Source organism: Aphis gossypii, chromosome 2 (genome assembly GCF_020184175.1).
Source record: "Aphis gossypii isolate Hap1 chromosome 2, ASM2018417v2, whole genome shotgun sequence".
In the NCBI taxonomy this organism is placed as follows: domain Eukaryota; kingdom Metazoa; phylum Arthropoda; class Insecta; order Hemiptera; family Aphididae; genus Aphis; species Aphis gossypii.
In genome coordinates, this window is record NC_065531.1 from 79,705,030 (window position 1) to 79,722,054 (window position 17,025).

A 17,025-nucleotide genomic window follows, 5' to 3' on the forward strand; every position below is an offset into this window, starting at 1 on the left:
TATTTACATGGTTTAAAGTCATTGCATAACAAGATATTTCCTACTAAAGCTAAACTTTAAATACTCATAAAGTAATAACCTGTAAATTATTATAAATTTACTATATTGGTTATGAATTCGATTTTTAGAAATATTTTGTGCTTAAGAATATAACATTTTAACTTTTAAGTGAATATTAAAATATTTAAAATATGACAACAATAAAACATTTTTTTTTTTTTAATGAAGTTTTGTCACGACTTAAAATTAAGTAAAAAAAAAATGATTTACAAAAACTTTAATACTTTTCAAAACAAATATATCTTGCTGTTTAAAAAAAAAAATGACATTGTAGGTACTTGATTCATTTTTAAAAGATTAATTTAATTATAAATTCTGAGTCGAGTGTTTAACTAGCATTTTGATACAACAAAAACTATATTTATATCAGTTATATCTATTAAACTTATAATGTTTTTTTTTTTTTATCATTTAGTTTTTTACTTTGCCAGTATGTGATACCTTTATCAACAAACACTCATTCTAAAAAAAATTATATATATTAAAAAATTTAAGATACATAATATATCGAATTCTAGTTGTAGAAACATGTTAAATCTGTACGATTCCAACTCTTGCATTTTCTAGACGAAATATTTTTAAAAAAAATTATAATAGTTTTTAAAACATTGAATGTTTGCTGTTTAAATGGTCATCATATTCCTGTATATTCACTGCTATATTACAACTTTAGTTGGTGATACTTGATTAATAATATTTATTATTAACGTTTCATATTATTAAACCTGCTGGCTGCAGTTAAATATATTATTATAATTTATTCTAAAATTCCGTTGCATAATTTTTTTCTGGTCCACACATTTGGTCAAAACCTCCATTTTCTATGCAACAGAATCATCCCAACTTGTAATAAACGTTTGATCGATCAATTATTATTTACTAGGTAGTAATTACTACAAATTAGATTTTACTGGCGTTAGTAGTCAGAAATTTCATTTCTCTAGTTAACTACAAAATATTTGCATTTGAACCAATAAATGTATACAGTTATTATTACAGCTACTGAAATACCTCTAAATGTGACCGGTCCCTATAAAATCCAATACTCACGGTTACACACTAACACTGCATCCCATTTTCAGCAGGTCTGATATGGAATATATGTATATACTTTTCAATCCCTCTCCAATCGATATACCTAACACACCCTAGACTTATACGTCGGTAGCCTGTAAATTAGATAAATGTTTATAATATAATCATATAAATTTTGCAAATATTTCGGCACAGCCAATGGTTACACTTTAACGTACTATTTCCCGACACGTGACCACGAAGTTTTGACCTAGTGGTATAGCAGATTTAAGGCGGAAGTAGCCTTACTAAACCTTGTGTCTGAACTTAAAATTTCTAGTATATAGTATAGGTAATGTTATTTAATTTGATCATTTATAATAATATACGTAGCATATGCTGTATATGCTGTGCATAATATATTATTTTATGGTTTAAACTTTCAATTAGCAAAGCCGTCAATCATTCGAGGAACATTAATTTCTTCCACTGTTTTAAGCTTGTGTTTCTAAATTTAAAAGCTTTGTACACTTAAGACGCTCTTAGTATATCTTAAATTATTTTTTTCGTTATTTCCAGGAAATATACATTTTAAGTAACAATAACGTATAGTAGATAATACTACTTTATAATAGTCTATTATAAACGCTAGTATATAATAAACTTATTACTTAAATAGCTTCGTACATTTTCATTTTCATAACTAATATTATTCTATAAAATATATCTGATGACGATTGACGAAATTTTAATCACCTATAACATTATTATATTTTCTACAAATTATAAAAGAAATAAATAAATCATTTTAACATTTTAATTCATTTTAAGTTATAATGTCATCGATACAAGAACATGTATAATTTGTGTAATTTAGATCGTTTGTATATTTACGTTATTTTATCCAAATTTATTCATTATAATCATATGTATTATGTATATATTATATATTGAGATTATATGTATGTATATATATTTAATAACACTAATACTTAAATTTATATAAGCCAAACTCGTATACGATTTCACCGAGACCTCTATACATTTATATCCACTGAAAACTTATATTCAACCATGGTCCTTTACTTAACAGTTTACGATAGAGATAATTTCGCATGAAAAATTATTTTTCATTAAATGTAATTTACGAGGACAACATTGTTTTCATCGATTTTCTATATAACCTCGTCACATATCTATGTCTCTAATGATAAAATTTTATAAAATATATTTTTATTTTTTGGCATTTTTTGCTTCTGAGATTAAACTTATCCCCGTCCTATATTTTTCCCCTCTATTTAATCTAATATAAAAATTACGTACTGTTCAAATAAATGTATATATTATAATAATGATTTAAGATTTTTAAAAAAAATGAATATAGTTTTATACTTTTATATAATATGCGTGTGTGTGTGATACATCATTATGTGTTAACTGTTTATTAAAATTTTACAATAATAACAGAGTTATACCTATATTGCATGCGAAATAAATTTAGTATAATTGTTTGAAGCTAATACAGATACTCAACCAGTAATGTCTTCATAATATGATCTATTAAGGTACATGTGATGTAGGCATTTAATAATTCAAATATTTTTTTTTTTTTTTTGTTAACACGTTAACACTATATACACAGTATTGAACTCAGTCAACAACAAATATTATGTACGTAAAATATATAAAATATAAATTAATATTCGCGAGAAAATTTTAAATATAGAAAAATATAAAAATTAGAATTTTTATCTGGATAAAAATAATTAAGTTTTATTACTGCAGTTATAATAAATATTCAAAACATCATCGTTTATAAAACTAATTTCTTAATGTATTCGTTAAGTTTTTAAGTTATGTGAAGTACACGATGATGATGTCATTGCAAGGATATAAATATATATTAGTTTGAAACTATGTGCATAAATTAAATAATAATGTATTTGAATCCAATTTATTAATTTATTTGTTAATATTTTATATTTAGAAAGTTCGTATCGAGTTTATTGTCGGGTCGGTTAATTCTATTTTCTCGTGAGAGTTAAATACATTTAAAAAAACATTTAATTTTATGCTGTATCCCAACGGTACGTTTTAAATACTAAAATTTTTAGCAGTGAGAATGTTAATTTTTAATTTTTTTTTTATTATTATTATTATTTAATACTTTAATCCATAGCTGGGCGAGCAACTGTTCCGAGGTATGTCTATGTATTATACAGAATACAGAAATTACACTATATAACATACCTAATACCTATACACAGGTAACGGCCCTTGCGGTGAGCCATCGCGAATTGTAATTGTATTTCTCTGTGGAAAATAATACACGTTTAATATTGTTATTTCCCCAAGGACGGTAACCCGGAAATTTCGAAGACTCGTTTGAATCTGTCTATAATTTTATACAATATTGTGAGTTCGTAATATGATATAGGTATTTTATAATATGAGCGATTCATATTTATTTACAAGTTACACTGTTTACGTTGTACATGGATACCCTCTTGGTTTTTATTGTTACCACGCGCAATGTATAGTAAAGATAATGATATACAGTTTATTATGATTTATAAGTATAAAATAATGGGCGTGTGCCTTAACCGACAAAAATAGCGAAAGGGTAGATAGTGAATCAAAGTCATGGGAAATTTTTTTACAAAATTGAATCATATAGCTAAAGAAAATATATCGAATGTTAAGTGAAATACCATAAATATAATAATGTAACTACATATATTTCTTGTAACCTATATAATCAGATATATGTAAGTCAATTACAGTAATAAGTAACAACTGTCTAGAGTCTAGACTCAGTGTAGTATCCTTTATCGCGTTTATCATGAATGGTGAACGCAGTACAAGTATTCAGTATACACACTATTTATACACTATAGTATAGTGGCTATACGAACATCAAGCTATAAGTTATTATGTACAACGATGTACGACGAATAAATGTATTGCGTATTATTGTATTTGTATTATATTTTAAAAATTTAAAAATATGTACGCCTCCTTAGTCGTTTAAAAAAATTAAGTCAACTGTATCGCATAAGTCAGTTATGTCAGATTTTTAAATGAAATCAATTAATACATTTATTTTAATTTATTTTATTTTATTTTATTTTATTTTAACATGTATTTGATATAAAATACAACAAATCTATTAAACAGCTAAATATGTACATCAAATTTGTCATTTTAATTACAGATAAGACTCTTAAAATTAGGATTTCCATAATATATAACAGAAAATCTTTTGATAGATGCGTTTGAAAAACTAATAGGTTCACAATACTACATGGATAATGAAAACATTTAACTACCATCTATTGGCAACAGAATAGGTCACCCAATAGGCCGAAAAAGGTAGATTACTGAAATATTCAATTAGTTTGTGGAATTGTTACGAATCAGCAAATACTTTATTGTCAAGGACTATAATAATTCATTAAAGGGTTGACATAATAAAGTGTTGGCAATTTGTACTTTATACCTACAAAAAATATGATAAAACAATACCTTTTGTGAATAAAAAATAATTTAAATTAATTAAATTACGCTGTTTTCAATTCCGTATAATAATGTTAACTTACTTCATTTTTATTTTTTTATTATTCTTACATTTACTATTTAGTTTTTGTCATTATAGTTTATAGCATCGATATGTACATAATATGTAGAGTTATAGGAATACAATAATACAATGTTTTATACCTACTATAAAGTATAATTAAACATACAGAAATTAGTATAATATTTTAAATTTTGAAAGGAGTGATTATTTATCAATGATGTGAAAAAATGTATGTGTCATCATTCAATTCAAATTTAACACATCCATTACAACGACTTACTCCATGACAAAGTGCACTCGATAATCAATATTTTTTATACAGCAAAGCTACTTCGCTGGTTTTTAAATGTGTTGTAGTACATAATACATTATATTATCAAAAAAACCTATTTGATCCACCTGGAAAACAGTTAGTGTATTGTGTATGTGAACTATTTTTATTTTATTTTATTGAAAACTAGTTGTAACTTGTAGACGACGAAAAATTTAATAATTTTTACGGAGACCATAAATGTTTTTAACATTTTTTGAATAATTAGAAATAAATATTAGTCACCTAAATTATCATTATGAGTTATGAAATTATATTATAGACATTTTTTTTTTAAAAAAAAGAACATTTTTTTAATGACGAAAATTGTATTAAAAATTATTTTAAATAAATAAATCTCCTTTCATACTTCATAAAATTGTATAAGAGACTGCATTTTAAATTATTTATTTTTCCTCTTAATTTAAGTTAAAAAAAAAATAGATACATTTTTAGATCATTGATTATAGTGTAATTCATATTCAATTATAATGGTATTATGCTATTGTGACACTAATCTTGATGCGCCGGCATGTTTAATAGTGTAATTATTATTTGTTACAGTTGAGTACACGGAACCTGTGTTCAAAAAAGGCAGAGTTTACAAAGGCATTTATTGTCCGACGCTCACCAACAGTTTCCGAGAACCGAGTCTCGAGCTATCGTATCAGAGATACTCTCACAGGCAACGACAGAAGTCCTTAATCATCGTTAATTTCGTCGACATGACACTTAAAGCAGTCTTAGCCGGTAAAATGTCTTTCAGATTTACGAAAATTATTTCGACTATTGATTAAATGTGTTATTGAAGAAATTTCTAAGGTAAAAATAAAATAATAACACAATACTATAGCGTAATATATTATGTAACGATGCAGTTCTAATAATATACCGTCCGTACAACGCCATGCATTTATATAGTGATAGCATCACAATAGTCATCGCACTTGTATAATATACTGTTATTATTTATTTTAAATCTGTGGTATTAAAATATGGTCCACGCACATTTAATAATATACATATTTAACATAGTTATAACGAATATGCGTTCGAATGAGGGATTTCGACTTTTGACAATATAATAACCACAACGATTATTATATAAAATATTATTGTTAAACATTATTCGTGTACATAATAATAACTGATGATTTTCCTGTCCAAACAGGTGTGTGGCTGTTGCCGACCTACCACGAGCCGTACCACAGTCAAAGGGCCATATGGACGTGTTTGACAATGTTCGCCAATCTCACCGTATGTCTGCTCGGTTGGTGGAAATGTTTCGCCAATAACTATCTTCAGTGGGCAGCCGTTTTCACGTGGTGTTTCATTAATGTACAAGGTACCCATCATGCAATAAATTATCATTTACTATAATATTATAAAAAATGCACAACATCATAATAACGTTACCGATAAACTGTCATAACACTTATAAGTATTAGTGTTGCTAGTGTTGGAAAATTGGAAAAATTCTATTTTTCCATCAATTTTTCTTCTATTATATCGTAATATAACAATCGAGTTATATTTCCTTTAGACGTAGCCACGTAGGTATTAGGTATATACGATTAGTTGCTTTTATTTCTGTATAAAGCATGTTGTAATGTTAACAATCGATTTAAAGTAAAAATGAAAATTTTCTATAAAATCATCCACTAAATAATTGACAGAAAAAAGCAGAAGTTCTCGTTTGAAAAACAAATGCATTCAGGAGTTTCCTGTATTTCTTAAGTACCTAGTACGAAAAATCTCGGAAGCTTGAAAATATGGTAAACCTATTTCTTAATTTTTTTTATATCAAAATTCAAAAATCAGATCATGAATAAATTAATTATTAAAGGAAAATGAGAGTGAGTTTACTTGGTATAATATTGAATCCATCCTAGTAGGTATATTGTATACGTAATTGTAAATGTTTTTCCACCGTGGCAACAATACATAATAGATATTATAGGTAATAATTATTGTAATTTATAATAACATACATCTGAGAGTTTTGCTGAATTCTGTATTATGTATTATATTAAAGGTTTTGTGTGGGAGAGTTACGGCCAAGGATCTAGAGAATATCTGGTGTGGTACGTGCTATTCATCGTTTTCGTTACATATGCCATGCTACCGCTTCCGCTGAGATGGTGCATATTGGCCGGTTGTTCGACCGCACTGTTACACATACTCATCACCAGTTACACGAAGTCATCAAAAGAAAAAGTAATTTTATAGCGTTAATTATTCTAATACCTAATCGATACATCGATGGAACACGCAGCATAAGTCCGAGTTCTCAGTCGTATCAGCGATGATGATGTTTATACATAAAATCGAAACTTAACAAATTACTAAAAAATTCACTTTGATCTTGACAGCAGTCGCACACGATAAGTAAATATGACTTAAAAGTTATACGCGATAGCTCAACCTGTTTTTGAGCAGATAAACCCGGTGGGGTGTTAGTATAATTTTCGCAAAAAACAATCCCCCCCCCCAAAAAAAAAAAAATTTATGAGTAATTTTCGCCACATCTAAAAATTAATTTTGATAATTTGAGCCACTTTAAAATAACTAAACAATTTTTACAGAATAACATATTGTATTTTTCATCATTGATCAATCAAGCTCATTTAAAATGTAAAATTTGCAAATATAATAACAAACCTTTGTGTCTAGTACATATAATAATTTTACCAATATTCTTTTCCATACCTTAAACTTTTATATAATTTTTAAATGTGAAATGTGAATGTAAACGTGATTAATATTGGATTAACTGTAAATATCAAGATACTGATGTTTAATATTGTTCGATATTGTTTTTTATTAGATTATGCAAGTATCAGTATTATAGTATTATATCGTGACGTAAATTACCAAAATTAATTTAAAGATGTGATGCAAAATACATTTATATTTGTATATTTTGGCGCAAATTACTTATGTATTTAGATGTAACTATTAATTGGTGGCACAAATTACAAGTAATAAAATTGGCGCAAAATACCATCTCCCACAAGATGTGCTTATTTTTATCATGAATATTTACCAGTTATATCAATTGTTTTTCTCGGTATTCATATGCATTGAAAATTTTTTACAATAACAAATATATCGAACATTTGTTTGGTTTTAATTTTTATAATACCTAAAAAATATTATAGATGTTTCAATTCCAAAATAACTAACCAAACGTCTGTAACTAGTTAACGCACAAATACATTTTTGCTACCTGCCTATAATGCGCGATAAAAACAATAATAATGACTTGAATGCTTGCGTGTTATCCTCGTGAATGTGTATACCGATCTTTTAATTTGATAGTCTTTAATTTTTTAATTTTAATGAAAGTTTTTAATTTTAACATTTTTTTCTTCGTAAATACAGAATAGACTATGCGTCTTACGCCAACTAACCGCAATGAGTTTGTTGTACGCTGCTGTCAACTTTGCCGGAATGTATACAAAGTACTTAACGGACCGAAGTCAGAGAAAGGCGTTTTTAGAAACGCATAGGTCCACCGAAGCCCGGTTCAAGACCCAAAAGGAAAACGAACAACAAGAAAAACTTTTACTCTCGGGTACACTAACAAAACAATATATTGTTATACAAATCGGTCGTCTTAGAATGTCATTAACATATTTTGTTTGATGTAGTTTTGCCGGATTTCGTGGCTAGGGAAATAATTAAAGACATCGCTTCTGAAACGGACAAAGGGCCTTTTATGCCAAATCAATTTCACCGAATCTACATTCATCGCTACGAAGACGTCAGTATTCTGTTTGCAGATATTAAAGGTTTTACAGGTCAGTAAAATATTTACAATATACACGTGGCAATACTTAATCGCTCGATCTTAATATTTTATTTGAAATTATTTAAATCGGTTGATTATCTTATAAAATCCCTAAACGCTACATATTTTTATTGTTATTTAGTTACACTCAATTTACTCAGTTTACACAGTTTAATATTATCGAGCAATAAAAGAGATAAAGTTTTTGTTATCATAATATGCATTATAAAGTTTCCTAGTTCTTATATTATAAATATAGTTAATATTAATTATATATTTAAATATTAACTATAGTCTATTTTTTAATAAATACTATTGAAAGTGTTTTATAGAAATGCTAAGCATAAATTGAAAATTCATGAAAATAAATGTAGTGTTAATAATGTTTATAAATCTATCTAACCTATCGTTGCATTTTTTAATTTTTTTACACAGAGTGGGCGAGTCGTACTTGTGCTCAAGAATTAGTCAGAGTACTGAACGATCTATTCGCTAATTTCGATAAACTAGCTGCGGTAAATACGAATTTTCTATTAAAAAATAATATGTGTTATTAATGATTACAACTTATTAAATTTATTAATTAGGAAAACCACTGTCTTCGTATCAAGCTTTTGGGCGATTGTTATTATTGTGTATCAGGTCTTCCTCAAACGAGACAAGATCATGCCGTGTGTTGTGTAGAAATGGGTTTGCATATGATAAACGCGATTAAGGAAGTGCGAAATAAATTGAACGTAAGGACATATAATATTTAAACTATAATTAAACTTACGAATAATGTAACCCGTGTGCGCTCAAAAGATAAATATATAAAAAAAATAACTACATATCGATTTGTTATCCATATCCTGCCGTTTCGTGCATGCATCGTTGCCTCCGCATGAACATCTAGAACATACTTACTCATAAAATACGTTTCTACTCGTCGTGGTATTAATTCATATTCAATTAGCTATTTATCGGTCAGCTTTACTGATAAGACACGAGTCTAAATGTGTTTGTGTGACATTTAAAAAAAAATTTAACTTTGCACAGCTTTACTTCGTTTATGTTGAAAATGATTTCGGGTACATACAGTTATTATTAATTAGAACGTACATATCGTACATGGGCCATGATCAAATAGGTCGTGACGATTATATAGAAATACAAACACCAAATTATTGGATTTAAAACAGGTTGATTTAAATATGCGCATCGGAATACATTCAGGGTCGGTTCTTTGTGGCGTCTTAGGACTCAGAAAGTGGCAGTTTGACGTGTGGTCTTACGACGTGACATTAGCCAATCACTTGGAATCAGGCGGAATACCTGGGTATATTTTTGAAACGTTTACTCTCTCTTACCACCTTCGCTATATTGTTAATTATTACATGACGTTCGGTTTTAGACGTGTTCATATATCCAAGGCTACTCTAGATTGCTTAGAAGAAGCCTACGATACAGAACCCGGACACGGAGAAAATCGCGATGCTTATTTAAGGGTATAATTATCATAATATATTATTATACTATTATCCAAAATTATCCTAATATGACACGGTATTGTGTTTTATTGTGCTGCAGGATCACGGGATTGAAACGTTCTTGATTAAAGAACAAGAGCCTTGTCGAGGTCACCGAAAACTACAGAAAATCAATTCTTCAAGACCGCGTTTATGGTCGGACGAGAAATTGTGTTTCAACTCCAATGCGCAAAAACTAATATCACCAAAAATTGGTAATTAATAATTATTGTTTATTATTTTCTATAAAATTAATTTAAATAAACTTTACTAAACGTTTACGTAAAGTTTAAGATAGTAATAGAATATCTACTTTATCAACAATTTAAAAACTAAAAATATCCGATACATTACGTATGTATAATAATAATTTTTTTCTCGGATCAAAAACATGTACAGATGGTATCTATACCTATATATTATATAAAATAAAATACAAAGATTTGCCCCATATTATACGCATAGCTTGTGTTGGGAAGTTGTATTTGAATTCAGACAATAATAAATATGTATAACAATATAGTTAGAAATTACATACAATTGTCATTAATCATAAATTAATTTATGTAAGATCAAGTTTATTTAAGAACAATTTCAAATAATTTACATAATTAAAATAATATATATTTATTCTAAGTAGTCTACAAAGTTTGATTGCCATTGAAATACAATTTTTCATATCGAAATGTTTGTAGTAAAGAGATACATTTAAATTTTAAATTATAGGTTTTGTAACGAATATTATAATTTATAAATATAAATTTAATATTAATAAAAATTGCATTATTTAAAGTAGCATTCAAATAATGAATATGAGACTCATTTACTTGCTAGACAAAACTATAATATTGATTGAACTAAAGCTAAATAAATTGTACGTTTCATATTAATATCAAATATATGCCATAAAATTAAAAAATATAAAAAGTCTAAAAAACTGTAGAAGAGTATTTTTTAAAGTTATTAATATGATAATTCCATATAAGTTTATTGTCTAAAGTGAGGTCTAGATACTTAATATGATTTATATTCTCTAGAAAACGCAATTATGGCAATTATTAAAATGACATTTAGATGAATGTATGCATATATTTAATTCTGAACTAATTATCTCTGAATTAATATTAAAGTTGATATATTTAGATTTATTTAAATTTAATCCTAATAAGTTATTGTCAAACCAATCTTTAATATATTTAATAACATTATTTGCATTGTTACACACAACACACAAATTATGAGTAGTATAACTCAGTTTCCTACCTTTCTTGGTTAAATAATATTTCATGTTTACATTAAATGCACTGTACAATAGGTATATATTTACATTTGTTTAACACAATAATATAATATTTATTTAATATAAAAATATAGCATATTATATATGTACTCACGAATAACTTTCATAATTTTATATTGAATTATTTATAATTTTAACGACTATCAGATCAAATAATTCATAGGCGTGCGCACGGGGGCAGCAGAGGCAGCATATGCTGCCTTTCGACTTTCTTTGAGGCTACCGCGGACGGTAAATACCGACGGATTTTTTTTTATCACTTTAAGAACAACTTATAAGAAACCTTGTATTAAATTTTTAAGATTTTCTGGTCAGGCAAAAAATTTTTATCGTTATTTAAAAAACAAATACTTAGAAAAATTGAAAATTTCAATTGTCTATAAATAGTTCAAAAAAAACTCAAAATTCTTTAAAAATTTAACTGTGGTGTACGGAGAGCGCTAATATAAACATTTGGTGAAAATGTCAAGTATTTACATCGATTAGTTTTTGAGTTATAGCAAAATAAAAAAATTCGATTTTGACGTAAACTGGGTTTTGCGTAAAAAATCCCGTTTTTCCCTCATTTTTTTGGGGTTTTTCTCGATTCATTTCAAAAATATTGAAAATTTTTAACTTTTGACCCCCTAAGTACTAACTAGATTCAATTTCCTTTTCAAAGAGGGGCTGAGGTCAAAAATCGAAGCATTTTTACTGCTCCAAATGTTATCGACAGACACAAAAAAAAAAAACACACATCATTGTAAAATCAATACATTCATCACTCCGTTCAGAATCTAAAACAAATAACCAATATAATTTAAATTTTGATGCCCAATAATAAAAAAAGTGAAACTATTTGGGCTGGTGAATTTGAAGAATGGGCCGAATTAATCTCTTGCTGCTCCTGAAACCAGAGGCTGCGCACGCCAGATCAATACAATAATTATTACTGACATTTTAGTCAATTGAATTATTAAAATGATTTAATTAACACACCAAGTATTATAGTTAAATTTAATTTTATAGTCTCAATTTATGGTTCACGCTTAAAAATAATAAATCTCAAAACTTTCGATAAATACTAAAATTAATACTTTTAATTTATTTAAAAAATATATCTGTATATTAATCTTTGCGTAATTTATTAATTTATTCGAACAAACATGCCGTGGGACAAAAACGCTAGTTACAACACATGATGTATATATAGTATATACAGTATATAGTATACACACCTAGTTAGCTTAATGTTATTCAACAATTAATACATTGTTTTAATTTAAATAATAAATATTGTATCACAACATAAGTCAAAGTCAGTAATAATATTCACAGTACTGTTACGATACATTCGGTACAGCTATAATAGTGTGGCGTGGGCTATTCCGTACATATGCATTGTTCAATATTGTTCGAACGAGCAAGTTTGTTGAATAGTAAATTAGGTTTTGTTACAGAGATGAAAAATAGTATACGCTAAAATAATAATACATAAATAAATTCATAAATTAAACTTTATAAAAACACCATGCACGCCGCACGGTATATACTATACATATATATAATAATATCAAGAATGGCCATTCAGCAGTGTGTATACATCTTTGGCCCGTAAAAGTTTTGTGGTCGTTAAAGATAAGTGTCATAATCAGGATTCAAGATATTTTGATTTTCTTAGCCTCATTTAAAGGTAGGTAAATAGATTGGCCAACACGAATCATCAATCATATCCGGGTTATTATTATAGCTGTACTTATATTATTATTACGATATTTCTCTATTTTTTTAATTTTTTTTTTATAATATATTACTTATTTTTATCAAGATCTTATATTACTGTTTAATAGTAAATACACTTTAAATAAAGAATAGTTTGCCGTAAAGTGTATAGGTACGTAAAATATTGATGTACATAATTCTCGTAATTGACATAAATATTCATAGATAAAAGTTAATAATTATTTGTTAAAGAAACACTATTTTTTAAATAATATTCAGTAATTATTTATACATAGTATTTAGGTAACTTGTTTATTTTTATAATCAATAATTTTAGTTAGTTGTAATATTTTTTATTTTTATTTTTTATTTAAATTTAAATTTACTAAGCTGTTAGGAACAAAGATAATATATTTGTAGAATTCATAAATTTTGCTATCATTTGTATATGTTTTCGTGTTATTTTGACATTTCAGTGAAGATTTTCAATAGTTACCTTTAAGATCTTTATTAAGATTCAGCAAGCATACTATTTCCGATATTTATAGATTTCATTTCCATTTGACTACCGATGTAGACGTGTATATGACGTGTTATTGGTTTGAAAATATACCTACATTAAATAATTTAACAATAAGTACAACTGAAAATGTTTCAATAATTATGTATTGCAATAAACTAGTTTATAGAAAAAGAAAAAAAGAAAAATTCATAATTCATTAAAAAACTTAATTTGATGACTAAACCATGACTAATTGGTTAAATCTTTATTCAGATCACAGAGATAAAAAATCAAAAAATTCTCGATTTCATTGAATACTGTTTATAAGTATTAGTATATTTCTCTCGACCTTAAATTTATAAAAATAGTAAATAAAAAAAAAAACAAATTTTACATTGCATTAATATTTTACTGAATAAATTGTTTTATTTAAAACCATTTATATATTTTGAAATAATTATTAATATGATGTTATAATGAACGTTACATATTAAACCAATTCTTTTAAAATTAATGTAACTTTTACTGTTGTATATGTATGTATTCATTTAAGACTCTCTGGCTTACATAAATATTATGAACTACTCAAGTGGAGTTGATAGGAAATAGACGTCTAGCGCAAGTGGTCTGACTAATTATTATTTATATTGTTATGACTAATATGTTATATTGGGTTGTATTTTTATTAATTAGGTATATACAAAATTGTTATGTTCTATCATTTATTAGTTGTAAGTAACGATAAGTTATAACGAAAATAAAGTACAAAAGTTAAAGTTATTGTCGAGGTTTTGTAATATTTAATATAAAACCTCCATAGAAGTACATACCTATAACCACCTACCTATAATAATACAAGTATATTATATAGTTTATAATTGTATAATACTCAAATTAATTCTGTTATTTATGATAATACATCCCAAATATCAACTAATAGTAAAAGTATAGTGAACAGCTCGATTGACACAATTTTTATAAAATATCTCTAAGGCCGAAATAAAAATAGAAATTTAAGTATAATAATCCACAATAGATATTTAAATCAAAACCAAATTTATTATGGAAGGTGGGTTATATTTAATTTACAATGATAATCATAGCTTTAAGTTTGATAATATGGTTTATAGAGGATTATATCGATGACAACAAAGGCAATGAATGGACTCCAGAAATACCATTTGAAAACGTAAGTTTTAAATACCAAAATGTTAAAATGTATTAAAGTTAAATTATAAAACTAAATATATTCATTTTTTTTTGAAGTTAAATACAAGTGATCAAGAACTGGAAATCGAAGACGGTGAATGTGGTACTCCCATCACGATCGAAGGAGACGTAGAGCACGCCGAAGACATTATGGATCATTGTATCGAAGTCGAGAGTAATGAAAGAATGAGAAACGAAAACATAGATCGATGGACATTAAGGTTCAAACAACCAGAAATTGAAACTAAAGTAAGAATACGAATCTACTATAGAATATTTAATTATTCAATCATTTTTAATTATCTTCATTACTACTATAACACTAAATATTGTTAAAGTGTTGTATTAAAAGAAATTTCTCGTCAGTACAAACACACCAATACAAAAGTATAACAATATAATAGCGCGGGTCCAATAATAAAATGATATATATTTAATTATAACCACTGATGATATAATTATATTATTATTTTTAGTTTTGTCAGTTACGCGAAGACATGTTTAAATCAAACATGGCATGTTGTTTTATCATATGGCTATTGGTCGTATGTTGTCAAACGATCATGTTGCCACGATGCATGAAACTATTGGTCGCCTTGGCATTCACCACCGTTGTGCTCTGCGCTGCACTGACACTTGTCATGGCAGAAGAATTCTTGCATTTGCCGTCCGCTTTACAGAGGATGTCCTCTGTATTGGTGCAAAACCGGTTCAGACGGACAATGTTCATTTGCGCCGTCGTCGGACTTATATGTTTTTCTTCCACTCTGAGTCTCGTGAGTATCTCAACTGTTAATATTGTCATTGACATGCAGGTCAAGTCTCCTATCTGGAGGCGCATTCACAAAATTGGACCAAAAAGCACATAGTACTTTCATTGTTTGAATGAAATAAAAAATTTAACAACGTAAATTAATGAATAAAATATATACGATTTAGTTGTTTACGCCCGACGAGCACTTGATCAGGAAAGTGGACAACTCTGACGGTGACGATGGCCGAAGGACGAAACGGCGGACCGAGGAAACCAACGACTGTGTGCACCCCGAGTATTTGGTGTTCACATGGGTCCTGTGCCTAATAGCCTTAGCCACCACACTTAAGCTATACTTCCTAGTTAAGACTTTCCTGGCTTCTATCATGGTGGCCGTATACACAGGGCTTACGTCGCTAGCCTACCCACAGGTATTCACACAGACGGACACCGAACACCGGACCATGCCGTTATCATCGCAGATGCTGTTGCTGTTGATCGTGTTCCTAGTACTGGTGGCTTATCACGCCCGACTGGTAGAGGTCACTTCCCGACTAGACTTTTTATGGAAACGGGAAGCCGAACGGGAACTGACCGAAATGCGAGAGACCCGGACCAACAACCGACAACTGTTGCGCAATATACTGCCCGATCACGTCGCCCACCATTTTCTGTCATCTTCGCGCAGGCATACCACGGACGTAAGTAGAAGCGGTGATTCAAAGTTGAAATGAAAAATTTTCATGATATTGGGGAGGGGAGGTTCGATGAGTATGTGGTTTGAACAACAAATATGCTTTAACAACAACCCCTCGGACACGTATCAATGGGGATATGCATTATGCAACTTATATTTATGATAATGAACCTTATTCAGTTTTATATATTTATGTATACATAAACTCGTCTGTTTTCACAGGAACTGTACTCGCAGTCTATCGATAAGGTTGGTGTCATGTTTGCAAGCATTCCAAATTTCACAGAATTTTATTCGGAAGACATAAACAAAGGCATGGAGTGCATCAGATTGCTGAACGAAATTATCGGTAAGCACACGAGACATAAACACGGTGTACGTTATAATGTAGTGTTATTGCAACTGTGTATATTGGTACATCGAAAATGAGTACCTATTACGTGCTCATATTAAAATATGATACTATTTTTTTCCCCGTTTACGCATTGTTATTTCCGGGGAGGGGGAGGTTTACACAATATGAAATCTGTAATCCAGGAGGTTAAGGCTGTACGAACAGGCGTCAGTTTTGACGTCACGTGATCTATGTATGTACGT

At 28.2% G+C, this 17,025-nt stretch overlaps 1 protein-coding gene across 4 annotated transcripts in view; it reads left to right on the top strand.

The window, feature by feature from the left end:
• The window catches only part of LOC114123034 (adenylyl cyclase 78C), a 60,615-nt gene that overhangs the window by 23,458 nt on the left and 20,132 nt on the right, over positions 1 to 17,025 (top strand). For 3 of the 4 annotated variants that reach the window (XM_027985879.2, XM_050202090.1, XM_050202091.1), the window contains exons 3-17: positions 5,529 to 5,714; positions 6,136 to 6,309; positions 7,000 to 7,181; positions 8,349 to 8,541; positions 8,618 to 8,767; positions 9,193 to 9,272; positions 9,345 to 9,494; positions 9,939 to 10,075; positions 10,151 to 10,244; positions 10,327 to 10,480; positions 14,899 to 14,957; positions 15,035 to 15,226; positions 15,454 to 15,753; positions 15,917 to 16,432; positions 16,651 to 16,777. In XM_027985879.2, coding sequence (XP_027841680.2) covers positions 5,529 to 5,714; positions 6,136 to 6,309; positions 7,000 to 7,181; positions 8,349 to 8,541; positions 8,618 to 8,767; positions 9,193 to 9,272; positions 9,345 to 9,494; positions 9,939 to 10,075; positions 10,151 to 10,244; positions 10,327 to 10,480; positions 14,899 to 14,957; positions 15,035 to 15,226; positions 15,454 to 15,753; positions 15,917 to 16,432; positions 16,651 to 16,777 — 2,694 coding nt within the window. Of the gene's footprint in view, positions 1 to 5,528; positions 5,787 to 6,135; positions 6,310 to 6,999; positions 7,182 to 8,348; positions 8,542 to 8,617; positions 8,768 to 9,192; positions 9,273 to 9,344; positions 9,495 to 9,938; positions 10,076 to 10,150; positions 10,245 to 10,326; positions 10,481 to 14,898; positions 14,958 to 15,034; positions 15,227 to 15,453; positions 15,754 to 15,916; positions 16,433 to 16,650; positions 16,778 to 17,025 lie in introns of those variants that run through there. The other variant, XM_027985880.2, reaches the window with a different exon arrangement.